Source organism: Chelonia mydas, chromosome 27 (genome assembly GCF_015237465.2).
Source record: "Chelonia mydas isolate rCheMyd1 chromosome 27, rCheMyd1.pri.v2, whole genome shotgun sequence".
Taxonomy (NCBI): Eukaryota; Metazoa; Chordata; order Testudines; family Cheloniidae; genus Chelonia; species Chelonia mydas.
The window spans coordinates 5,918,916-5,944,708 of NC_057860.1; the positions used below are offsets into that span (position 1 = coordinate 5,918,916).

At 43.7% G+C, this 25,793-nt stretch overlaps 1 protein-coding gene across 6 annotated transcripts in view; it reads left to right on the forward strand.

Annotated features, from left to right (window-relative positions):
* METTL2A (methyltransferase 2A, methylcytidine) overlaps nt 1–25,793 on the forward strand; it is a 35,680-nt gene that overhangs the window by 1,359 nt on the left and 8,528 nt on the right. For 2 of the 6 annotated variants that reach the window (XM_037886830.2, XM_037886831.2), the window contains exons 2-8: nt 1,302–1,393; nt 7,290–7,669; nt 9,761–9,810; nt 12,520–12,580; nt 14,192–14,331; nt 17,563–17,669; nt 17,886–17,951. In XM_037886830.2, the coding sequence (XP_037742758.1) occupies nt 1,302–1,393; nt 7,290–7,669; nt 9,761–9,810; nt 12,520–12,580; nt 14,192–14,331; nt 17,563–17,669; nt 17,886–17,951 (896 nt within the window). Of the gene's footprint in view, nt 1–1,301; nt 1,394–7,289; nt 7,670–9,760; nt 9,811–12,519; nt 12,581–14,191; nt 14,332–17,562; nt 17,670–17,885; nt 17,952–20,378; nt 20,680–21,887; nt 22,944–24,654; nt 25,239–25,793 lie in introns of those variants that run through there. The other 4 variants (XR_005223498.2, XM_043536834.1, XM_037886829.2 and 1 more) reach the window with 4 other exon arrangements.

Below are 25,793 nucleotides of genomic sequence, written 5' to 3' on the forward strand. Positions count from 1 at the left end.
CTCCCACACACACACACGCAACCTCCCCCAGCCTGGTGGGCACTGACACCCCCCACGCGCAGCCTGACCCCCCCAGCCTTCAGGGGCACCCTGCGAAACTGGGAGAACCGCCCCCCTTTCCACGTGCGCACAGTTCTCCCCCCTAGGCCCCAGGGGATCCAAGCCCCCACCCGCCTTTCTGTGCAGACCATCCTGCCCCAGGGGAACCAAGCACCCCTGATGGGAACTGTTCCTTCTCTCCAACTGCACACCCCGTCTCCCTCCTCACTTGACGGTAGGGTGACCAGATGTCCTGATTTTATAGGGACAGTCCTGATTTTGGGGTCTTTTTCTTATATAAGCGCCTATTACCCTCCACCCCGTCCCGATTTTTTTACATTTGCTGTCTGATTACCCTACTTGGTGATCCAATTTTGGATTATGTGACTCAAAGGCGTTTCATAAATGTAAATCCTCAATTTCCTGTCTCCAGAAATGAGACATTCTTAGGGATCTACTGTTCTGTTTCTTTAAGTCTTTTGTCTCTATCAAATAGTATTGAAAGAATAACCCATTTTAGGTCCTGAATAATTCTGCTAGGCCCCTACATTTCTTTGTCGTGTCTCCTTTGCATCATCTTGCTTCGCTCTTTTTAAATTATCACTTACTTTAATGCCTGCGTAGCTGTGTATGCACATTGAAACTGTCAACATGTTTTTAACATCTGAAAGTTTCCCTGTATCCAGTGCTATCTCTAGGGTATTCATGCATATTGTTCAATATTAAATCTGTGTATGAATTAAAGCAATTTAGTACATGACAGGAGTATTGTCTGCTTTGTCAATAAAGGGTGCCTATTTGTATCAAATGTGATAGTGATTTTGTGGTGTGGATTTGTGTCCATTGAAACTGGATGGGCATCCAAAACCATTCACATACACCTCTGAACAGCCATCACATGTTATGTGATCAGCTTTAGATCACTACCTAACTGGCCCAGAGTTGAATTGGAGACCTACAGATGAAAACCCTATTATTACCAGTTCAGTGAGCCGTCTAATTCCCTCCCTTTGTTTGCTTATTAAGAGTGGTTTTGGTTCTTAATTTACCAGATATTGAAATGCTGTTACACTGCCAGCAGCTCCCCTCCACCCCCGCCATCTTAACCTTCCTAGCTAAAGCAGCAAAGAGTCCTGTGGCAATAATGTCTGTTAGTCTATAAGGTGCCACAAGACTCTCTGCCGCTTTTACAGATCCAGATTAACACGGCTACTCTTCTGATACCTTCCTAGCTAAGTAGCTTATTTTATTTTTCCTAACAGGGATAATGTAGAATGGTCTGAAGAGCAGGAAGCCAGTGCAAGGAACAAAGTTCAAGAGAACAGCAGGCAGCTTGTTCCACAAGACAAACAAGGTACTTCTAGATGTCACTCTATTTCTTACAAATCTTGACGTATCGATACAATAGCTGACTATTCTAGCCAAAAACAAAGATTCATCTTCATTTATTCCCCCCCAAAATTTTCCAAAACTGCTGATTTTAAAGACTCAGGGTCTGTTTAGTATGTGCCACTAGATGGCTTTAGAACTTTCCCATAACTCATCCCATTAGACTTTAATGATAGGTTTCAGAGTAGCAGCCGTGTTAGTCTGTATCTGCAAAAAGAACAGGAGTATTTGTGGCACCTTAGAGACTAACAAATTTATTAGAGCATAAGCTTTTGTGGGCTATAGCCCACTTCATCGGATGCATAGAAAGGAACCTATAGTAAGAAGATATATACATACAGATAAGTTGGAAGTTACCATACAAACTGTGAGAGGCTAATTAGTTAAGATGAGCTATTATCAGCAGGAGAAAAAAGCTTTTGTAGTGATGATCAAGATGGCCCATTTAGACAGTTGACAAGAAGGTGTGACTTCAAGTGATCTTGGCTGGGAGGATCACTTTGGCCTTGAACTCCCTTGTTGATGTTTTATGTATTAATAGGAAATGCCATAAATCATATAAACAAACTTCTCCACTGGGAGAAGGGCAAGGGGCTGATTCTGTTCTGCCTTCACGGCTGTCTATCTGTCTAGCAGCTTAATGACTTCTAACATTTAATCTTCAAGTTCCTTGCATCATGATATGTTGCTTGTGAAATAAACTCAGTTTTTCTCCTGTTAAGCTATAGGCAGTATTAGAGGTACCCATATTTATCTGCATTAAGTTAATGGTAATAGTTGAAACAGAGACTAAAAAAATATTAGTTTATCCAAGATCATGCATTGAATGATTGGCATCAAATCATAGGATTGGAAGGGCTCTCATGAGGTCTTCTAGTCCAGTCCCCTGCACTCAAGGCAGCACCAAGCACTATCTAGACTAGGGGTGGGCAAACTTTTTGGACCGAGGGCCACATCGGGGTCGTGAAACTGTACGGAGGGCCAGGTAGGGAAGGCTGTGCCTCCCCAAACAGCCTGGCCCCTCCTCCTATCCGCCACCTCCCACTTCCCACCCCCTGACTGCCCCCCTCAGAACCCCGAACCCATCCAACCCCCCTGCTCTTTGTCCCCTGACTGCCCCAACCCCTATCCACATCCCTGCCCCCTGACAGGCCCCCCAGGACTCCACTCCCAACCCTCCCTGTTCCCCGTCCCCTGACCGCCCCCCACCTCCACCCCATCCAACCACCCCCTGCTCCCTGAATGCCCCCTGGGACCTCTGCCCACTTGGGTCAGAGCAGTGGTGGCCTGACTGTGGGGGAGAGGGAACAGCAGGGGAGGGGCTGGGGACTAGCCTCCCCGACCGGGAGCTCAAGGGCCGGGCAGGACGGTCCTGCGGGCCGGATGTGGCCTGCGGGCTGTAGTTTGCCCACCTCTGATCTAGACCATCCCTGACAGGTGTCTGTCCAACCTACTCTTAAAAATCTCTAATGACAGAGATTCCACAGTCTCCCTAGGCAATTTATTCCAGTGCTTAATTACCCTGTTAGGACATTTTTCCTAATGTCCCATCTAAACTGCACTTACTTCAATTTAAGCCCATTGCCTCTTGTCCTTCCTCAAAGATTAACGAGAACAATTTTTCTCCCTCCTCCTTGTAAGAATCTTTTACATACTTGAAGACTGTTATGTCCCCCCTCAGTCTTCCTTTCTCCAGCCTAAACAAACCCGGTTTATTCAGTCTTCCCACATAGATCATGTTTTGTAGACCTTTAATCATTTTTGTTGCTCTTCTCTGGACTTTCTCCAAATCTTTCCTGAAATGTGGCACCCCGAACTGGACACAATAGTCTAGCTGAGGCCTAATCAGTGTGGTACTAAAGTTCTAAGCTGGTTCTTTCAAATTCCCTTCACTTGCTCAGACCTTGGTGCAGGAGATATTGGCGTATCCATCACTTAAACTCACAGTAGTTATAAAATCTGAATCAAGCTGGAGAAGCATAGCTCTGCAGCTAATGTTTTGGTTAAAGCTGCTCTAAAGTTCACCCAGCACCTTTCCTCTCCTACTCCTCTCCTTTCCTCTCCTACTCCTACTCTCTGCTGTATCTTTCTCTCAAGAGCAAGACTAGGGATTTGGTTGATGTTACTTGTTATATCCCACCTCACACTTGGATGTAGCTAAATAGGAATAGTCTATGTTGGTATTTCTACAGAAGGCTGCTCCTGGGTATCGAGCTGGACTTTCTTCTTTAATTAAAATTAAAGGGGCGTGAGTCTATTACGTCTGTAAGGCAAAAATGCGAATTCGGATGGGGCTATTCAGGCCCTTTCCATGTAGCATTCCATTGTGTTCACAATAGCAGGCTTTTTACTATGGCTAAGATTGACCCTCCTAAACGCTTGGGTCTAGATTCTCAAAAGTGCTCCGTACCCAGCAGCAGCAATTGTGATATCCAACATGCTGCGTTCATTTGAAAATCAGGCCATTAGAGAATACGAGAAAACTATCCACTAGCTTTGCTTACTCCTAGAGTAGAGGAGAGATGGTAACTCTGGCACCTCTGTGGGACTTAATATACTGCTATAATTCAGTGCATGGTACTCCGTAGTGGTATTCTAGACAGAATGGAATCCCTGCTGAAGCTCTTGTGATCTAAAGCATGGGTAGCTACACTACAGAGCAGTACAATGCAAAGTTGGATATTAGTCGTTACAGCTGCAGGATCTTGTGGAACGGGTGGGCCTTCAGAATTTATTTTGAAGGAGAGGGGAGGGTGTCTGGGAAAGGGTATTAACTAGCTGGGGGCATGGAAAAAGCAGTGTGGCTTCTGCTCTTTCCCTTTGGAGACAATAATTCATTGTGTCCATGGAGTCTCTGATTCCCTCCTCATCTTCTGTGGCCATTAATTTTTGCTTGGGGACATATTTCATCCAGGAGATTCCTCTCGTGTGAAAGGGTGAGTATGGGCTGGACTTTGGGGGTTGTCCTCGCAAGGAAGAACAGAGAGATCAGGACTTCCAACCAAGGAAAGAGATCTGCAGGAATCCAGCTCACACATGGACGTCGTCTCATGCTAGACTTCTGACTAAAGGGAATATTTTTAATATTCCTGATCTTGAAGCAGGAATTATGGGTGAAGTTCATGGCCATGCTGGGAAAACGTCAAATTAGATGATTATAATGGATCTTTCTGGACGTAAAATCTATTTTGTGAGTGATACTTATCAGCTGGTCCTTGATTTCTTGTTCTTACGCTTCTACTAATAGTCTGCACTGATATGAGGTCTTTGTTCTTTTACAAACAGTAAGTGCCACAACATCTCTGAGGTAGGTAAGGCTTTATACAGGACTACTAGAAGGACCACCACACCTCTGGGATAGAAAATAACCTCTGTCCAGTAACGCACAGCACTACTGCATTATTCTTCAGGACAGGAAATGCATAGTATCTTATGCAGTGGCTATCACAGGAGGCATTTAGGTGAGAGGTTCTCAACCAGGCGTACACGTACCCCTTGGGGTATTCAGACGTCTTCCAGGGGTTACACCAACTCATCTATATATTTGCCTAGTTTTACAACAGGCTACACAAAAAGCACCAGCGAAGTCAGTACAGACTAAAATTTCATACAGACAATGACTCATTTATATGGCTCTATATACTAGATACTGAAATGTAAGTACAATATTTATATTCCAATTGATTTTATAATTATATGGTAAAAATGAGAAAGTCAGCAATTTTTCAGTGATAGCATGCTGTGACACTTGTATTTTTATGGCTGATTTTGTAAGCAAGTAGTTTTTAAGTGAGGTGGAGCTTGGGGATACGCAGGACAAATCAGACTCCTGAAAGGGGTACAGTAGTCTGGAAAGGTTGAGAGCCACTGATTTTAGGTAATTAGAATGTAGATCGCCAAGTTGAAATCGTGCCAAGATACCAAGGTTATCTTCCCCTACGTGTATGAACATGTGGAATTTTATCAGTACCTCATGTTTTCTCATCTGAAAGATGGCACCGCTAGCACTGTACTTCCTTGCCTCCACATTAAGGCATTGGTTCCATGGAGCTCAGGAAAAACCACTAGCTCCTGAATCAACAATACTACTACTTCTGGAACTTTAGTGGTCCTTGTCTCCCGTGTTAACACTGAATAGGCTTGACTCTGCTTAGTTTGAGATCTGATTGGATCACAGCATGAGGTTTTGGTTAAATCTGTCAGATGTTAAAATCTCTCTTGACTTGGATCTGAGGACATGGCTCTTTGAGGCTGTTATAACTAAGATAAAGTTAGAGGGATTATTTTTATATTTAGTAGTTTGTGCTTCAAGATAAATCCTGCTAAAAATACACCCAGAACTGACTTTTCAATTCTTTGCCAAAACAATTTTTTTTTCCCATTGCCGAAGCCTTCTTTTAGACTGAGACTGCATTTCTCCCCAGACATTTCCAGCCTTCTTTTCTTTATCCTCCTTCAGACCTCTCTGATACAGTAAGGGAGATTCCAGCTTAATTTTCTGTGTCGCAGGCTGGCTCAAGAGTAACTCCAGTTTTAATGGATGCCCCTGCTTAAGCCTTCTATCCTTGGTGGGTGGTAGAGAAATAGAGTGAGAACTGTAGAAGAGGGTGAGTAATCATAATCGTAGGTGAATTTTCTGAGTTCAGTAAATAACAAGTCACTGTCCAAAGTTGTTTAAGGGCTTGCATGTTGTTGAAATGCAGCTGGAGTCTGTGGCCCTCAGCCATAACACTTACAAGTTGATCAGCAGCATAAGGGCACTGAAATTAGTTATCTCTTCCCAGCACAATAGGCCAGGACTTCTCATGCCAAAACCTCACTTGAGAGAGAGGCTCACCACATTTGGAAGATGCTAATCAGTTCCTCATGCTGAGTCCATTTCCCAAGAGAGGAAGCAGCTCCAAGAACGGTATTAGGTATCTGAAATCTGTGCAGTCATGTCATGGAAATTTTCAGGCCATTTCTGATCCCATTAGAAACTAACTCAATCACCTCCACTCCACATCCGCAACAGAGAGGAGTTCTTCCTGGTCTTGCTCAGTATTGTGTTACTCATTTTATTAAATTGATCCAGGAGGTCTGAGAGATTAGAATCTGCAAGTGATAACACTCCCCACTAAGGTTTCTTGGCTGCATGGGGGAGCAGACATTTCCCTTAGTCTTCTTTTCCTGTCTGTAATCTCAGAAATGTCTGATGCTCTAAATTGCACAAAACACTGGAAAATAAAATACTGGGAGCAGTCCTGTGCTGGCCGTAAGACTAAGTTATAATAATGTTTGTAATTTCACACAATTTCAAAGCACGCTACAAATACTACCCAAGCCTTGCACAACCTCTATGAGGTAGCTGAGTACTACCCCATTTTTCAGATGGGAAGCTAAAAGGCCTGATCCCAAAATATACTAAGCACCTTCATCTCTCATTGATTTCACTGGCAGTAGTAGGTGCTCAGTACTTCTCAGGGGTGAGGCCCTAAATGACTTTCCTCAGGTCCCAGAGAGAGTCCGTGGAAGTGACAGGTAATAGGACCCATAGGTTCTTTATCAGTTCTCGACAAATAGGCCTTTTCTATTTCAGTGCAGTGAAATCCAGCTAGAAAGACAGACAACTTCTTTCACAAACACCTTCCTTTTTTATTTGTAATGAGGTAGTGTGGTGTCATAGCTGGGGAGAGGGCTGATCGCTCCTCATGCAAGGCAATTAGACTCAAATCAGGATGCTCCTCGATGAATAAGCCTAATTCTTAAATAAGTTGCTAAATACAGCATGGAGCTTGTGACCCCCGTTTGATTAAACTGATTGCAAGCTAAGAACTTTGACTTGTCTTCTGTTGACCTTTCTTCTGTGTCTTTGTTTACAGATGAATATGAGCTCAATGCTAATGAATACTGGAATGATTTCTATAAAATCCATGAAAATGGCTTCTTCAAGGACAGACACTGGCTATTCACTGAATTTCCTGAACTGGCACCAAACCAGAACCTAAGTCAACCTGAGGCTTCTGCATACAAAGATGGTAGCACCAGAAAACCCAGAAACACCGGGCTGGGGAGCTGTGAAAAGGGTCTTTCTTCATTGGAAACCAGAACAGAAGAGCATCATCAATTGGACTTGATGAAAGACAGTAGTAATATCATCAACAGACTCGACACAGATGGAGAAGGAATACTGAAGTTGGGTGACCTGAAACTAAGTGATGGTGACTTCCCAGGATCCTCTGCCACTTACCGTATACTAGAGGTAACGTCAGTGAGTGAGAGAAACAGCATCTTTCCCAAGTGAATCAAACTTGCCGTCAGAATCTTTGTTCACGAAGGAGACAGACTTCAAACTAACATGTCGTTGTGTACAGCCTCACCAAATCCTGCAGCCAACACAACTTTGCATACAGAACCAACCGTCTTTCTTACAAATCTATCCCAAAGCTCTTTACAGAAATGAATAACAGGAGAGAAGCTGTAACATAGGCAAGGAGAGAGCTTAATTTTCAGCTGAAATTTGATATGAGGGAAAGATTCAGGAAGGTTGCTGCAGAGGAGAAGGCTCTTGTACCAGCAGTAATGAGACTAAGCAAAGGAATAGACATAGTCACAGAGTTTGAGGCTAGAAGGGACCACCAGATCATCTCATTTGACCCCCGTCCCCATATTCCACAGACCACTAGCATTACCCAGCACCTGTACAATAAACCCAACAACCAAAATTAGACTAAACTGTTATGTGCCACAGGCAGAGAATAGGATTGTCCAAGACCCCTGTAATGGCAGAGAAATGATTAAATGAGATATGCCCAGATAATCCTGACAAGTGATTTGTACCCACATGCTGCAGAGGAAAGCAAAAAACCCCCACAACAAGTGGGGTGTGGGAGGATAGAGAAAGGACCACAGCTGTGAGATGGACTGGAGCAGCTCAGTGGAGGGTGTTAAAAACAAAGAGGAAAACTTTGAACTGAATTAAACCTGTTGGGTTTTGGTTCAGATTGGTCTTTGTGACCAACTGGTTCCCAAAGGGATCCGTATCTGACTGTGTCCCACACTGAGGCCTTCTGAGATTCAAAATGCAAGTTTTTACTATCTGATGTTAAAGTAACGGCTGAGATCTCAGCATGAATTCTCGTTGTGTAAAGAGCTGGTTTGTTAACCGTGTTCAGGAAGCTTTCCTCTGTCCCTGACTTCTGGGTTCTGCTCCTGAGTCTGTCTGACTTGAGTGACATAAAACTCTGAAAACTATTGCAGACAAAACAAACCTTTGCAGTACAGCTAAGGAATTCTCAGGTAGTTGTGAGGTCTCAAAATGGTGATGCATAAGGGGTATCAACAGCATTCCTAGAACAGATTGTAGAACTCATCGGGCTAATAAACTATTAAAGCTGAAATATTTGTGCTGAGTTTGCCCACACAACCTGTCACTGTGGATGATCAATCATCATATATCTGTGGCTGGTTCGGTTTAAGAGTTGCGTTAACAGCAGTGGCCCGCCACCTGTTCTGTTGGAGCCCTGTTCTCCCAGAGGTGAGTCAGCATAAATAGCTTTGCAGCTCTCTGCAGGATCCTAGCACCTAAAACCCTGTTAGAGGCAACTTTCCATGCTATTATACCATCTCTGCTTTCATATCCCACCGGTATGCTTTCTGCACCCGCCGTCATTTCAAACATCCAATAGTACATTCCATTCTGCTTACTTCAGTCCTTCCACAGAAGTCCCTAAACATTCAGGAACAAAAGCCACTGAACTAAATTGTATGGCTTCTCTTCTCTTCAAATGAAGGTGAGGGGCAAGGGGCAGTAGCACCGCAGGCCCAGTTATAAGTAGGGATAGTAAGAGAGCCATCTAGAAAGGGAGACTGAAATAATAGGGTGCAACTATAACAGAAAGAAAAAGAGAGCAAAGCAAATTTCCTTCTCCTCCCCCATCCTTCCTCATTGTCTCTGTATGGAAATGAAACTGACTAACTCCTGGCCTTTGAGGCTGCCTGAGTGACTCATACTGGTTGTTATGCTTGCAATTCCAGCTATAACAACTTTCAAGAATATCAGTGATCCACACAATCTGCCAGACTGTTGGTAGAATTAGGTAGCTAGCTTGGTGGCTTCCTGTGGATGCTCGGCTGCAGGGCCTGATCCTGAAAGGTGCTGAGCATCTTCACCTCTTATTAATGGGAGTTGCAGGTGTTCGTTGCTGTTTGGGATTGGTCCCCAGTAGGTTGCTGGAACATCATTTTGTGGCTCAAGGGTGATGCTTTGTAACAGCTGCTAAGTTCAAACTAGAAAGCAGGAGTCAGTGAGGAAAACAGTACAGGTGTGTAACTGGCTGCTCTTTTTCTGCAGGTCGGCTGTGGTGCTGGAAATACTGTCTTCCCAATTTTGCAAACCAACAAGTAAGCAGCTTTGATTATTTACTACTTGTAGAGAAAAAATTAGTAACTGGAAATGTTGTGTTCCACTCCTTTTTTTTTTAAATGCATAGACCCATTGCATATAAAAGAGGCTAAACACAAACACACCCACTTGTCAATTCTGTCCACACACTTTTGAATGATTGAATTGAGGTTAAAAGGTTGCTGAGACTCCTTAGGATGCGTTTGGTGGTCATGAAATTCTGCACATCCACTCATCTGTGGCTTTCAAAGCACTCTACAGACAAGCTTCCCAATCTCTGTTTTCCCTCCTTTCCCCCAAGACTTTAAGCATCATTGTACAGATGGGGATAACGGAAGCACAGAGGCGCTAAGTAACTCAACCAAGACCACACAGCAAGTCATTGGTAGAGATGCGGATAAAGCCCAGTGCTCCTAACTCCCAGCTGCACGCTCTAACCATTAGACCCACTTCTTCCCTAAAACTTACTCTGCAAGTTGAATTGATTTTAAATCAACAATTTTAATCCTAATTTAAATCAGCAAGCAGGAAACCTTGATTTAAGTCAACAATTTTAATCTTGTTTTGCATTTGTACTACTTAGTTCTTTTCCTAAAGAAAGATTGCTTCTCATTGGCTGGTAACCATTAAAACGTTGATTTACTAAACTAAATATAGCCTTTACACTAAATTTGGTACTGCTTGTTGCTAACCAGGAGGATACACGATCGCAATACACATTTATTTAAGAAATTATATAGCTTAATTTACATTATTCAGATTCATAATTTTTAAATTTTTTTATTGTGTTGGAAAATGGTGAATTTCTTTTTGACTAGATGAAGATTAATTTAGATGGAAATTGGAATTCAATTAAAATGCACAAATCCAGCATTTAAAATTTTTTTTATTGCTTAAATACAACTACCTTATGTATGGTGGATACAAAAGAAAAAAGAAAGAGGTAAATAGTGAGGTCGCAGAATTACATAAGATACATAAGAAAAAAGAAAGGGGTGAACAGCGAGTTGGCAAAGTTTGCAGATGATACTAAACTACTCAAGATAGTTAAGACCAAAACAGACTGTGAAGAACTTCAAAAAGATCTCACAAAACTCAGTGACTGGGCAACAAAATGGCAAATGAAATTTCATGTGGATAAATATAAAGTAATGCACATTGGAAAAAATAACCCCAACTATATATACAATATGATGGGGGCTAATTTAGCTACAAATAATCAGGAAAAAGATCTTGGAGTCATCGTGGATAGTTCCCTGAAGACATCCACGCAGTGTGCAGCGGCAGTCAAAAAAAGCAAACAGGATGTTAGGAATCATTAAAAAAGGGATAGAGAATAAGACGGAGAATATCTTATTGGCCTTATATAAATCCGTGGTACGCCTACATCTTGAATACTGCGTACAGATGTGGTCTCCTCATCTCAAAAAAGATATACTGGCATTAGAAAAGGTTCAGAGAAGAGCAACTAAAATGATTAGGGGTTTGGAACGGGTCCCATATGAGGAGAGATTAAAGAGGGTAGGACTTTTCAGCTTGGAAAAGAGGAGACTAAGGGGGGGATATGATAGCGGAATATAAAATCACAAGTGGTGTGGAGAAAGTGAATAAGGAAAAGTTATTTACTTGTTCCCATAATATAAGAACTAGAGGCCACCAAATTAAATTAATGGGCAGCAGGTTTAAAACAAATAAAAGGAAGTTCTTCTTTACACAGTGCACAGTCAACCCGTGGAACTCCTTGCCTGAGGCGGTTGTGAAGGGTAGGATTATAACAGTTTAAAAGAGAACTAGATAAATTCATGGAGGTTAAGTCCATTAATGGCTATTAGCCAGGATGGGTAAGGAATGGTGTCCCTAGCCTTTGTTTGCCAGAGGGTGGAGATGGATGGCAGGAGAGAGATTACCTGCTAGGTTCACTGCCTCTGGGGCACCTGGCATTGGCCACTGTCGGTAGACAGGATACTGGGCTGGGTGGACTTTTGGTCTGACCCAGTATGGCCATTCTTATGTTCTTAAGATTCTTAACACATGTTTAGTATTTAAAACTAACTGATTTATTAAACAAATGAAGTATTGCGTGTAGGTAGAGAATTGACCTGATTGTTTCTGGTCACCATTTCTTTCAGGAATTTAAAACTAGTAGTTTTCATCCTCTTACGCCTCGTTTTTATTCATAGATTAGGACTTGAAAAAGCAGGAAAATTTTGTTTTTTATTTTTCCAATCAATTTCTCAACTTTGAATGAACTAGTCATTGAACTGAAATAGTTGAATAAATTTAAATGAAGAAAATATTCACTCTGCACCTGCATAAGAAACTGCTGTACCTGCATAAGAAACTGCAGTTTCTTATGCTGCACCTGCATAAGAAACTGTCAAAAGATAGTTTAGCACTTCGACAAAATCTAGTTATAGGTGCTTAGCCAGTGACTACCACCACTTTAGTGCTTTGATTTTCTTTAAAACTTTGGCAGCAAACATATACTGCTTGAATATTTTTTACTTAAATTATTTTAATAGATTATAGCAAGTGTAGGTATTAATGTAGGTTGTCATAATTTCAAATTTAATTTTAAATAGGCTTATTTTTAAAAATAAAAACATATTTAAATTAACAATCCAGGTTTTTTTATGTTCAGTTTTTATCCACCCTGAGAACCATATGAGGCACGTGACTGTTTCTTGTTTCTTTTGCATTTATTTCAGTGATCCAGGGCTCTTTGTTTATTGCTGTGATTTTTCCAACACAGCTGTGGATCTTGTCCAGGTAAACTAAATATTGCATAAGTTCTAGATGAAGTCACAGCTAGGTGGAAGCAGCTGATCCTGTGCAGCATTTGCAAAGAACTACAATTAGCACTGCCTTCGTTAGTTCAGTTCTGCTGGTAGCTTGATAGTTAGCTAGAACTGGATGCTGCCTCTCAGTGCAAGCAGATTAGGGGATCTGGCCATTGGAGGCTGCAGGAAGGAAGGGAACAGGATTAAATTTAAAAAAAAGGGGGGGGGCAGTTTAACAATGATGCTGGAAGACTAAGTCTGCTTTCCCTTCTCCTGTTACCAGCATCGTTTTTCCAGACCAGATGCTATTTAATGGGGTAACTGCTGAAGTTTTGACGTCTTTCAAACTATTTTTTACAGCCTCAATCAATTAATGTTATTCTTGATTCATTTGTATCATCGATGTAACCACAGGTCTGGAAGCAGCATTTAATTGCTGCTGCACAGGCAGCTGGCCTGATGTCATGGTGGATGTTGACTTTGTTGTTTGGGGCAAGGGTTGACTTTGGCTATGGAATAGCAGGTATTAACAAACAAATCGGTTTAGAATGGAGTTTGGGAAACTTCGCTAGAGTGTTAAATTGACCAGCCAGTTTGATAGGAGAGATTGTGAGGGGGAGAAGGAAGGCAGCAAGGGGCAGCTGCTCCAGCCTGACTGTTGGTGCTCCCCACCTTCCCAAGTAGCAACAGAGTGAAACTGACCAGAGTCTGCATGTCACTGGGAGTGGGGTTGCTCCACATCTCTGTAGAACAGTCCCCTTCTGCTTAGGAATCTAAATATGGTTTTGAGAGCCTGGCATTAGATATCCTGGTTTGAAATGTTTAACCTAAGGGCCCAGTGCTATCCTACTGAAATCAGTACAAGTTTTACCATTGATTTCAGTGGAGCAGATTTAGGCCTTGACCCTCTGTGCAGCTATAAAGGGGAGAATTCCAGCTTAATGGTATAAATCGCCCATTTCTGGCCTTGATCGTTTGTGTGAGGTTTGACCTTAAAGCTGTCACTGGTCCCACAGTCTGGCACTGCTTTTTTTGGTAGTAGTGAAGGACTGAATAGAGTGAGTCCAGAACTCTCTTATAACTCTGCCGTATCTACTTAATAATTTTCCATAGTTCCCCTCCACTTCCCTTTCTGACATCCCTCGAATATTCTAATTATAATAGCTGTACACACAGGGGTTATTCTGAGATGGACTCAAGGCCTCTGGGGATATGTCTACACTGCAGCAAAGGGCATACCTCCCAGCCTGGATACGCAGACTCCGCTCTAACTCGTGCGCTTAAAAATAACATGTGGACATTGCGGTGTGGGTGATGATTCAGGCCAGCCGGTCAGGCAGGCTTGGACTTTGGATGGCTACCCCGAGCCATCGCCCGTGCCGCAGTGTCCACGCAGCTATTTTTAGCACTCTACCTTGAGCAGAGCTAGTGTGAGTCTATCCTGGGCTAGGAGGCACTAATCCAACTGCAGTGTAGACATACCCTGGCTCTTCCAGCTTTTCCATGTGAAAGTGAAATGGAGATTGTGCAGCCAGGTAGCATTGGTATTTGTGTCTGACAGTGTCTGTATCCTCTTGTGTTGCTCCTCTTTTAATTGCAGACCAATTCAGAGTATGACTCTTCTCGCTGTTTTGCCTTCGTTCATGACCTGTGCAAGGACCAAAGCCCATACCCAATGCCAGAGAAGAGTCTTGACATCATTATTCTCATCTTTGTCCTATCAGCTATTCTCCCAGAGAAGTAAGTCAGCCTCTACTAAAGCACCAGCAATTCACTGTAATGAAAGGAGAAAAGGCTGCACATGACAAATGCAGTCAAAGGCCCTTCATGGGGGATATTAAAGTGATATTGTCAGGTTAAAACTTCTGTAGTGAAATAATCCTTACCTGTGTTACTGAAACTCTAAATTTAACCTAATGTACTCATCACCCTGTGCTGTTTATATACTTTGTGCATTTCATTCCACTTGGACAATGAACAAGCAGTAGGGTCAATTTCACTTTATGGATTTGCCACCTTAGAGCAGTGCCCCAAAGTCTGAGTTGCAAATGCTACCAGGGAATGTCTGAATCCAAGTAAACTATTCCCATGGGCTTCTTTTTTTTGCTCCTGAAATGGCTTCTATTAATATTAGGCTACATGAAACTTCATTTTATTTACATGCCTGCATTTTGGTCCTAAACTCACCGGGCAGTGTCATTTTTACAGATGAGCAAAGTGAGCACAGAATTTACGGGCAGTGTCCCCATTAACTCTGTGCTCACTTTGCTCATCTATAAAAATAGGTGTAGTATAATATTTACCTACCTCACAGGAGGTGGAGAGCAAGATATCTTACCTATATTCAGAATACATCAGTTGTATGTAGTGCATCTCATGGCAGGACAGAGAGACTCCTGGTAACAGTAGGAGCACAAAGAGGATTTCTTATTCTGATCTCTGGTCACATACCAACCCTGTGACTCTTTTGGCTTTCTTTCTATGGGTGTGACTAGCACAGCATGTGCTGCTGAATGTCCCCACGCAGGCTTCCCACAGTTTGGCCTGGAAAGTACAATCATGGAAGGGACTGCTGACTCCACGACATAGTACAGATTATAGTAATGCTTTTTAAAATGGGAATACTTGCCAGATAGTAACATGGTGTGAAGGTAAATGCAATTTACAAACCAGTATGTACTTAAATAATTACCTACTGTTCATTGTGTGGTTAGTGTTCAAGAACCTTGTCTGAGGTGACAAATCAGGACGCCTGAGTAGCCAACGCGATGTCATAATGCCAAATGCCTCAAAAACAGTGGTCTCTTCTTCCCATCTGAACCATGTCCAGGCCAAGAAGACATTAAACATCAATTTCTGCGGATTACCATTGATGCACAATCATCATCCACGGTACTTGGGGATAACCCTGGACTGCGCGCCCAGCTTCCATTGCCACCTTGAACAAACCAAAAGGAAAATGAAGGCCAGAGTCCACATCATACAGAAGCTTGCAGGACCATCTGGGGAAAGCGACGCCTGCATGCTCCAAATGTTGACACTAGCCCTGGTCCATTCTGCAGTGGAATACTGTGCCCCAGTTTGGAGCGGAATCCCACACACCATTTTAGTGGACACTGAAATTAACGCGGTTCTTCGCATAAGTAGTGGCACCCTCACATCAACATCACGTCCATGGCTATCAGGGCTGGCTAACATTGAGCGAGCAAATATCCAATGAGGCGCTGTGACAGTTATAGAGTACATGAAGATCATGGCAAATACCCCACTACCACTCTACCCTGACCTAGAACACCTGCCTTGCCACCGACTAAAATTAAGAAAATCCTTCTAGTCTCATGCCGTAACCTCCTGGCAGACGATGGTCTGAAGCCTGGGTGGCTGCAGATGTACCAAACAAAAATCTAATCGACAAACCAACTGTGCAAGTGCCGGGTTTCTCCTCCCTACGGTGCATATGGACAGCTATAAACCATATCCACACTTGACGTGGAAGATGTGCATAATTATTCCATAGATGGAAAGTAAGGAATTGCTGAAATGCAACTGTGGTATGGTGCAAACTGTCAGAAACATCATGGATGACTGGCCAATCCAAGTTTATCCTGGAGGTGTTGCAGCCATTCCCATGGCTACCCCCCCCCCCCCCCCTGCTCTGGGCTGAATAAGAGACCCAAAGATCCAACTGTAGTCATCCGTTTGCTTTCACTGTTTCACTATCGCCATACAGAAGAAGACGAGGACAACTGTGTGGCTACATTGTCTATATGTAACAGAGAAGCTGCTTGTGGTTAATAAACACATTATGATTAGTGGGCACTGCTCTGTGGCACTCATGGACTGTCTTTGAGTTCTGTGTTTCTACAACAGAGTCCTGGTCCGTGACAGCGGCTCCGAGACACCATGATAATAAAACAAACAAAAATGAGTGCATTCGTAATTGGGCACCCATGGGATAACATTCTTCGTGGATGGCTGACACCTAGCATGGCAAAGCCACTTTGAATGGTTCAGGCTCTCTTGGAGAGGTTGTTGGGCCACGTCTTATAGAGCTGAGCCCATGCCAGAGCATATGGAGGTATGATCAGCCAAGCCTGGGAATGGGTTCCTGGGAAAGCTGAACCAGGGTATCTTATGTTTTGGGATCGCTTAGGCCCATGTTTCAAAGCTGCTAAGTACCAACAGTGTCAGCTGAAGTCCATGGTGGCTGCAGGTGCTAGCACTTCTGAAAATTCGGCCCAAGGTGCCACAGGTTAGATACTCACAGAAATTTCCTGGGTACGTTCATAGATTCTAAGGCCAGAAGGGGCATTATTATCTGACTTCCTGTAAAACACCGGCCAGAGCATCTCGCCCAATAATTGCTGTATCAAGCCCATGACATGTGGTTGAGCTGTTTAGCATATCCTTTAGAAAGTCATCCAGCCTTGACCTTTAAGGCTTCAAGTGATGGAGGATCCGCTACATCTCTATGTCCATTGTTCCAGTGGTTAACTGCCCTCACTGTTAGAAATGTTCTAGTCTGATTTTTGTCTAGCGTCTAGGATTGCTGCCCAAACTCTCACAGGGAATCCATGCAGAACCATGGATAGCACTTGAGGATTCTGTGCTAAACCACGTGACCACGTCTTCTCATGTGATGCCATCTTACAAAAACCTTTTCAGATAAACAAAGTTATAGCCTACAAGTCCACGTGTATAGACACAATCCAGTTTATCAGCACAACTCCTGACAAAACCACAGCAATCTTCATATTCTCCACTATAAACCCGCCCTTTTAAAAACCTTAAATCAACTGAGCTGTTTAGAATGAGAATTTTTCACTCAAGTCATATTTTGTAAATAAAAGCCTAAACAGAAAGGAACTCTGTCTCTTTGGTAAGCTCAACTCATTCTAATGTTCTGAGGGATGAAGGAAGCAAGCATAATTTTGACGGCTGTTGAATTTTCCTAATTTGCCCTTTTCCCAGGATGCAGTGCGTCATTAACAGACTGAGCCAGCTTCTGAAACCAGGAGGAATGATTCTGTTACGAGATTATGGTCGTTATGACCTGGCGCAGCTTCGATTTAAGAAAGGTATTTCCTCCTTCCCGTGCTCAAACCCTTGACACATCAGGTATGTGAGAGTGTCTGCAGGGGAGGCTGCCATGTCTAGGAGACAGGCTGATAACTTCCCCTTCAGCACAGTGTGCAGTAGGGGGTGGGGATTGTCATCTGCCTTCTTGTGCAGTTGATTGGCTGATTTAAAATAAGTTAAGTGGATAATACTGTCCGAACAACTCTTGCCCCCAGGTCGGTGTCTGTCCGATAACTTCTACGTGAGAGGCGATGGGACCAGAGTTTACTTCTTTACGCAAGGTAGAAGATTAGATATTGTATTCCTGACCTTCTCACCTTCCTCATTCCTTTGTGTGGGGAATTTCTGCAAACCCCCAGAAGTGAACAGCTGACTCAGACGTACCCTCCCTGGACCAGGCTGAAACGATAGAGGTTTATCAGTTGCATGGAGAACTGGGCCTGTAGATCATTTTGAAATATGGCTTAGTGCATTCCTTCATGTAGCAGAGAATCCTTCCCCATCTGCCTCACATGCAGGGGGCCCTCTTGCAATGGAACTAGTGTGCTTGCTGCACTGAGGGGTGGGGGGGAAGAGGGGCAGGGAGCAGAATTTGAAGAGGTGTGGGGAAGGGCGTTCCCTGGATACTGTTGCACGGGAGAGGTTACATAGGGGTGGAGCCAGAGGGGCCAGCACTCTGAGGATCTTGCCTTCTGCCTCCCCCAATGTGGGGGCACTAAAGACTACTCTGGCTGCTGGGCTGGGGTAGCCTCAGCAGAACAACTCGTTGCTGCATCATGGGGCTTGTATTCTTCTCCACCAGTCACCCCTGCCCTCCAAACCCCCAGCCAAGTTAGTGAGATCGGGCACCTCTATCCTACTGCTGGTAATCCTTAGTCAGGTCTAAAATGATCAGTGGATGTAGGGCAGTGATACTACTGCAACGAGCTGTTCAGTTCACTGCACAGGGCATATCGGTTACAGCTAAATAATCCTAAAATGGGTGTTTCAAAAGGAAGAAAATGGCTGTCTGGCAAAGGTTGCAGCATGGCAGGTATGGGATAAAAGAGCACAAGCTGGGACTTGTTAGCCCTTTGCTACAGAAACACTGTAAAATCACATGCTCCCAGAGCTGCAGTTACACTGGATCTCTCCCCACCACGACTAGGTCTCTGGCTTTACATGCAGCCAGTGCGTCAGGGCACCCTGGTACAAAATGCATCATGCAGCCTATCGCTTGTGTTTGGACTACTTGGCTATAGCATTGTTCTGGCCTGGAGGGCACTTGGTGTCTTGATCATCCACTCTTGATGTGGCTTTTCTGGGATGTTTTTGGATTAATGACCACAACCCATATCAGTAGGGCCCTACCAAATTCACAGCCATGAAATACATGTCACGGGCCATGAAATTTGGTCTCCCCCTGTGAAATCTGGTCTTTTGGGTGCTTTTATCCTGTACTGTACTGTACTGATTTCACAGGGCAGACAGGGGTCCTGACCCAAAAGGGAGTTACAGGGGAGTCGCAAGGTTATTTTGTGGGGGGGGTGGGTCGCGGTATTGCCACCCTTACTTCTGCACTGCCTTCAGAACTGGGTGGCCGGAGAGCGGTGGCTGTTGGCCAGGTGCCCAGCTCTGAAGGCGGTGCCCTCCCACAGCAGAGTAGAAGTAAGGTTGGCAATGCCAGACCATGCCAACCTTGCGTCTGCGCTGCTGCCTTCAGAGCTTGGGAGTGGTGGTGTCTGCTGACTGCGGGCCCAGCTCTGCAGGCAGCAGCGCAGAAGTAAGGGTGGCAACACCACACCCCATCCTTATTTCTGCACTGCTGCTGGCGGTGACTCTGCCTTCAGAGCTGGGCTCCCGGCCAGCAGCCGCCGCTCTCCAGCTGGCCAGCTCTGAGGGCAGCTGTGACCAGCCGCAGCACAGAAGTAAGGGTAGAAGTACCAACACGCCGCCGCCACTCCCCCCCCCCCCCCCCCAATAACCTTCCGACCCTCCCACAACTCCTTTTTGGGTCAGGACCCCTACAATTACAACACTATGAAATTTCAGATTTAAATAGCTGAAATCATGACATTTACTATGTAAAAAATCTGATGACCATGAAATTGGCCAAAATGGACCGTGAATTTGGTAGGGTCCTATATATCAGACATACAGGACTGTAAGCTTAACCCTAGAGCTTTACAGCATAGGCCTGATCCTGTAGGGTACTGCGTGTCCTCCATTCCCAGAGACTTCGGGATTTGAGGGTGCTTAGCATCTTGATCAAGCCCCTTGAAAAACACATTCCTGTCTCAACTATCCCTAATCTTGGAAAGTTCGTCCCCTCAGGCATTCATGCATGGACAATGCCCACCTCTTCATTCTAGGGTTGCTGCTGTCTTCTCTTCCTCCTCCCCTTTGCTCTCTGTGATGCCGATCATCCAAGCACTTCTCTTCCCCCTCAGTAGAGCAGAGCAGAACATGTACCCCAAGGTCGCTGTTAACTCTTGCCGTGAGATGACCACAAGGGTTGGCAGACAAGGTAGAGGTCATGACACATTCAAAGCCGGCTATCATGTGGTCCTTCCATTTGACTGTGGAATCAAAAGCACTGGATTTTTCCAGATTCCTTGAACATTCAAAGGAATCTTTTGGCTCCCACTTAGAGCAGTTTAACCTACAAGCAAGCGTTGATCAAATTAATGCTTCTGCTGTCTTAACTGCCTCCTCCCCACTCCTCCTAGATGAACTGGATGCTCTTTTCACCACGGCTGGGTTGGAAAAAGTCCAGAATCTGGTCGATCGGCGCCTACAGGTGAATCGAGGGAAGCAAGTGACAATGCATCGAGTGTGGATCCAGTGTAAATACCGCAAGCCCTTCCCTGCAGGACATAAGGAGAATGGGCGTGTTCATTAGCAAGGTGTGTCTATCACATGTGCTGTATTTGGACTTGCTGGGACTCTCCTCCTGTGAAGCATGTGGCACTGAGCAGACCTGCCATTTCATGCTGAATTCTGGCGCCTTCTGAAATGACCAGACTAGTCGTAAGTTCACATGCTTTGTGTGCAAGGTGGAGCTATGCTCAGGACAACTCCACAATAATATCTAGTTACTAGTCTTTGTTTTTTAAATTAATGGTGACTAACAATTTACCTAAGAAATGGGCACTCACTGTCTCTTGTTGAGCCCGAGCAAAATGAGTAACGAGTTCTCTGTCTTCCGAGTGTCTACATGAAAAGGAACAGGAGTTTGGACCTTATCTTCAGGTTTTGCAGTTTGCAGCACAGTGGGGTTCATTTCAACCATCCACTCTATCCACCCAGATCCTCTTGCCCCATCACCTTTTTGTCACTCGCTGCTCTAGATGTTGAAAATCAAAGTCACATGGGTTGCCCTAACAGTTTTCAAAGTCAGGCTGGCTAGTGAGTGCAGATCCATTCCAGCCCTGTGCTACTCATGCAGGCTCACATAGGATCACGTTCCATCCTACGTAACATAATCAACTGACTCGATGTGGTGGACGGTGTCTAGTAGTTAACTTAGTGGAAGCCTACCACAGGGTTCAAAAGCTGTCCTTGTGTTCCACATCTTCGGGAGCCAGTTTTTTTTTACTCTGTGGAATCTGATTTAAATAGCGTGCGAGGTTACAGTCTATGTTACAATTATAAAGAACTGATTTACAGTAAACTTTTCCAGCCATGGTTTACACCACTACTTAAGCCTTTCCAAGCAAGCTCGTGTGCTGTACTGCAGCTGATCTGCACTGATCTGCGGGGGGAGGGATAGCTCAGTGGTTTGAGCATTGGCCTGCTAAACCCAGGGTTGTGAGTTCAATCCTTGAGGGGGCCATTTAGGGATCTGGGACAAAATTTGGGATTGATCCTGCTTTGAGCAGGGGGGTGGGCTAGATGACATCCTGAGGGGCCTTTCTAACCCTGATATTCTATTCTATGAAGATATCCAGGTTCAATTCAGTCAAGCACGGGGCAAAAATAGCATGCTGTGATAGGTGTCAAAGTATAGACCAGAACAGACAATCATTTCTGATTGTGGATTTTCACGTGTATAGAGTGGAGAAGGTGGGGGAAATTCCATCAAGCCTATGTTTAATTATCAGAATCGGACGAAGATGACCAGGTTTTGGGGGGGGGGGGAAATGGCATTGGCGAGGGGAGGGACTGGAGGGGATTTGGGATGCTTCCAAGTAGCTGCTGGCTTGTGACCCTCCTACTCTCCATCTACCTTCCCCTAGTGCCTCCCCCTCTCAGGATCTCTGTTGGAGAGAATCCAGCCTGACACCTTCCTAATGACTAGTTTTGGCTGACATTGCTGCGGGGAGAGGAGCCAGGGCTGTGCCTATGCAATCTGGTGCACCTCACATGCCATTCCACTCACAGCGCATATATTTTGATGGTGAGATGATCATGGGCTAAGAGTACCTACACAGGAAGGAGATGTCAGCTCGTTAGGGGCTGTTTCATCTCACTGACAAAGACCTAACAAGAACCTATGCCTGGAAGGGTGAAAGAGGAAGTAGAAAGAGAAGAATTTGCTCCTGGTCCCTTAGAAGTCAATGGGAGCTTTGTCATTGATACAGGACTGGGTCCATTGGCTTGACTGGTGCTGGGAGAGCCCACAGGCATCGCGATGACATCTCCTGCCACCATCGTCATGTTTAGGAGCTGGCCCTGTTGATTCGTGACACTGCCACCACACAGCCAGCCTGTCCCTCTGCAATTGTCATTCCTAACTCCGTCGGGTGATGTGTTCCAAGGCTGAATACAGGTGCAAAGGTGACCCAACAAGTCCCTTGGAGCCTCCCTTTGAGTGCTGTGCAAGCTGATACTATTTTTGTGTTTTAAAGTCAGACTCCAAAACAGTTCTTTGGAAATACCTGGTTAATGCTTGAGAGAACAGCTGGAAGAAAATCTCTTGTTAAAGGTGCTACAATCCTGCTCCTTCTGTTCAGGGTTGAGAGAACTTTCAAACCACATGGATGGAGGAGAAGACCAGACTCAAAATGCCTATTTCTAAGGCAAAAAACCTATGGAGAATGCATCTTTTCTTCACAGATATTTAGGCTTGGCAGGATTCAATTTTGAATGTTTATGATTTAGATGGATATTGATATTGAATTTTATGCGTTTTTATCAGTTTTCACAGTTGTGGGAAACTATGGGGGGTAAGACTATAGCAATTTAATGACCATAGGTGTTGAGATTCAAAAAGTTAAAGCTTTATAACTGTTAAAACACAAATTGTCCACCTCGCATATCAAAATATACCAAGTAAAAACCCTTAAGTCAAACTCTTAAGTTCTCAAGCAGCATTTTTCTTTGTCTATCTCTAAATTTCAGTTATTATTGATGGAAATATTTTTTTGTCTGTGTGTGTGTGTACAGTGAAATCATTTGCCAGTGTTTACTGATAAAGATCTAATCCTTCCAAGCCTACAGATGTTCTAAGTAGCAGAAAAAAGCACAAATTTAATTGTCCCTTTCCTTTACAGATCCCCTTTAAAGCGGAGGGATTGCCCCTTGCCATGGGATGGCCGCATTGCTAAGCTATAGCCCCGAGAGAACTCCTCAGTGTTTCAGAGTAGAAGCCATGTTAGTCTGTATCAGCAAAAAGAACAGGAGTACTTGTGGCACCTTAGACTAACAAATTTATTAGAGAATAAGCTTTCGTGGGCTACAGCCCACTTCATCGGATGCATAGAATGGAACATATAGTAAGAGATAGATATAGAGATAGATATAGAGATAGATATAGAGATAGATATAGAGATAGATATATATACACACACACACACATACAGATAAGTTGGAAGTTACCATACAAACTGTGAGAGGCTGATTAGTTAAGATGAGCTATTATCAGCAGGAGAAAAAAGCTTTTGTAGTGATAATCAAGGTGACCCATTTAGACAGTTGACAAGAAGGTGTGAGGATACTTAAGGAAATAGATTCAATATGTGTAATGACCCAGCCACTCCCAGTCTCTCTTCAAACCCAAGTTAATGGTATCTAGTTTGCATATTAATTCAAGCTCTGCAGTTTCTCCTTGGAGTCTGTTTTTGAAGCTTTTCTGCTGCAGAATTGCCACCCTTAAATCTTTTACTGAGTGGCCAGAGAGGTTGAAGTGTTCTCTTACCAGTTTTTGAATGTTATGATTCCTGATGTCAGATTTGTGTCCATTTATTCTTTTGTATAGAGACTCTCCGGTTTGGCCAATGTACATGGCAGAGGGGCATTGCTGGCACATGATGGCATATAGGTAGGAGAACAATTCAATCTCTCTGGCCACTCAGTAAAAGATTTAAGGGTGGCAATTCTGCAACAGAAAAGCTTCAAAAACAGACTCCAAGGAGAAACTTCTGAGCTTGAATTAATATGCAAACTAGATACCATTAACTTGGGTTTGAAGAGAGACTGGGAGTGGCTGGGTCATTACACATATTGAATCTATTTCCTTAAGTATCCTCACACCTTCTTGTCAACTGTCTAAATGAGCCACCTTGATTATCACTACAAAAGTTTTTTTCTCCTGCTGATAATAGCTCATCTTAACTAATCAGCCTCTCACAGTTTGTATGGTAACTTCCAACTTATCTGTATGTGTATGTGTATATATCTTACTATATGTTCCATTCTATGCATCCGATGAAGTGGGCTGTAGCCCACAAAAGCTTATGCTCTAATAAATTTGTTAGTCTCTAAGGTGCCACAAGTACTTCTGTACACAGTATTTCAGTTAGCCTTTAAAAAAAAATTGGTTACTGGACTTGGAAGAGGTTTTAATATTTATAGAGTTAGTGCTTTACAGTCATTGAATAAGACAGGTCTCTGCCCTGAGGAGCTTACAGGGGAATGGACAATACCTAGACAAAAGTGTCTGCTTGCAACTGAGACTGGAAGTATAAATGTCTGCTTTTAAGGTAACGATTGCATCATTGCTCACAGGAGCTCCTTTTCCTTTGAGTCCTGGTGATGCTTGTCTCTTTCCCTCATCCCATCCAGGAGATCAAGTCAGGTTTAGGAAAGAAGAATCCTGTAATTCTCCAGCATGACATCCCTCTGCCTCTCGTCTAACCATCCCTGCCTTTGCTTAAATGTCGCCTTTCCAGAGACTGCTGGCACCTGAGCCAGTTTCCTGCAGTCCCTTCCCCCTGATCCCCAGAGGGAGCTGTTCCTCTAGGGGATAGTTTTATCTCCCTTGAAGGAGAGTTATTTACTGAAGTAAACAAGCAGTATAATTGGGGGAAATTAAAGTAATTAGAAAAATTCCTTATTAATCACCCAAGGGTTTGTTGTAACATAAGGAAGGCTATTTCTTTCGTTATAAATTATTCATTTAAAGCTGATGGATCCCATAAAAACAGTTCACACTCTTTTAAAAGATATAAAATGAAGTTTCTTATGATTATTCTACTAGCTAAAAGGCTCTTACCACATCTGTCTGGTTTTAACTCAAGCTTCATGCAAAAACTTGCAACCATGTAAGCATGCAGCCATGAATGTAGCTGTATTTTTTTTTAATCTTGTTTGTTCTGTTTTAGCATTTAAACAGGAACTTGGAATAAAAAAGTACTGGTTAAACGTGATTTTGTTTTAGATGTTACTGGTCCATCAATGGCTATTAGCCAGGATGGGCAGGGATGGTGTCCCTAGCCTCTGTTTGCCAGAAGCTGGGAATGAGTGATGGGATGGATCACTTGATGATTACCTGTTCCGTTCGTTCCCTCTGGGGCACTTGGCAATTGGCCACTGTCAGAAGACAGGATATTGGGTTAGATGGATGTTTGGTCTGACCCAGTATGCCGGCTGTTATGTTCTTGAAAGCAACAGGCTTAATGGCCTTTATTTGAACCAGGTCTACTACAGACCAATGGATAGTGCCCTACCAAATTCACGGTCTGTTTTGGTCAATTTCATGGTCATAGGATTTTTAGAATAGTAAATTTCATGATTTCAGCTATTTAAATCTGAGATTTCACAGTGTTGTAATCATAGGGGTCCTGACCCAAAAAGGAGTTGTGGGAGGATTACTAGGTTATTGTGTGTAGTTCTTGGGCTGTTCCAGTCCTGGCCCTACGGAGCAGAGAACGCTGATCAGACTGAATTCCATGATGGTTTTATGATGTATAGAGATAAGATCA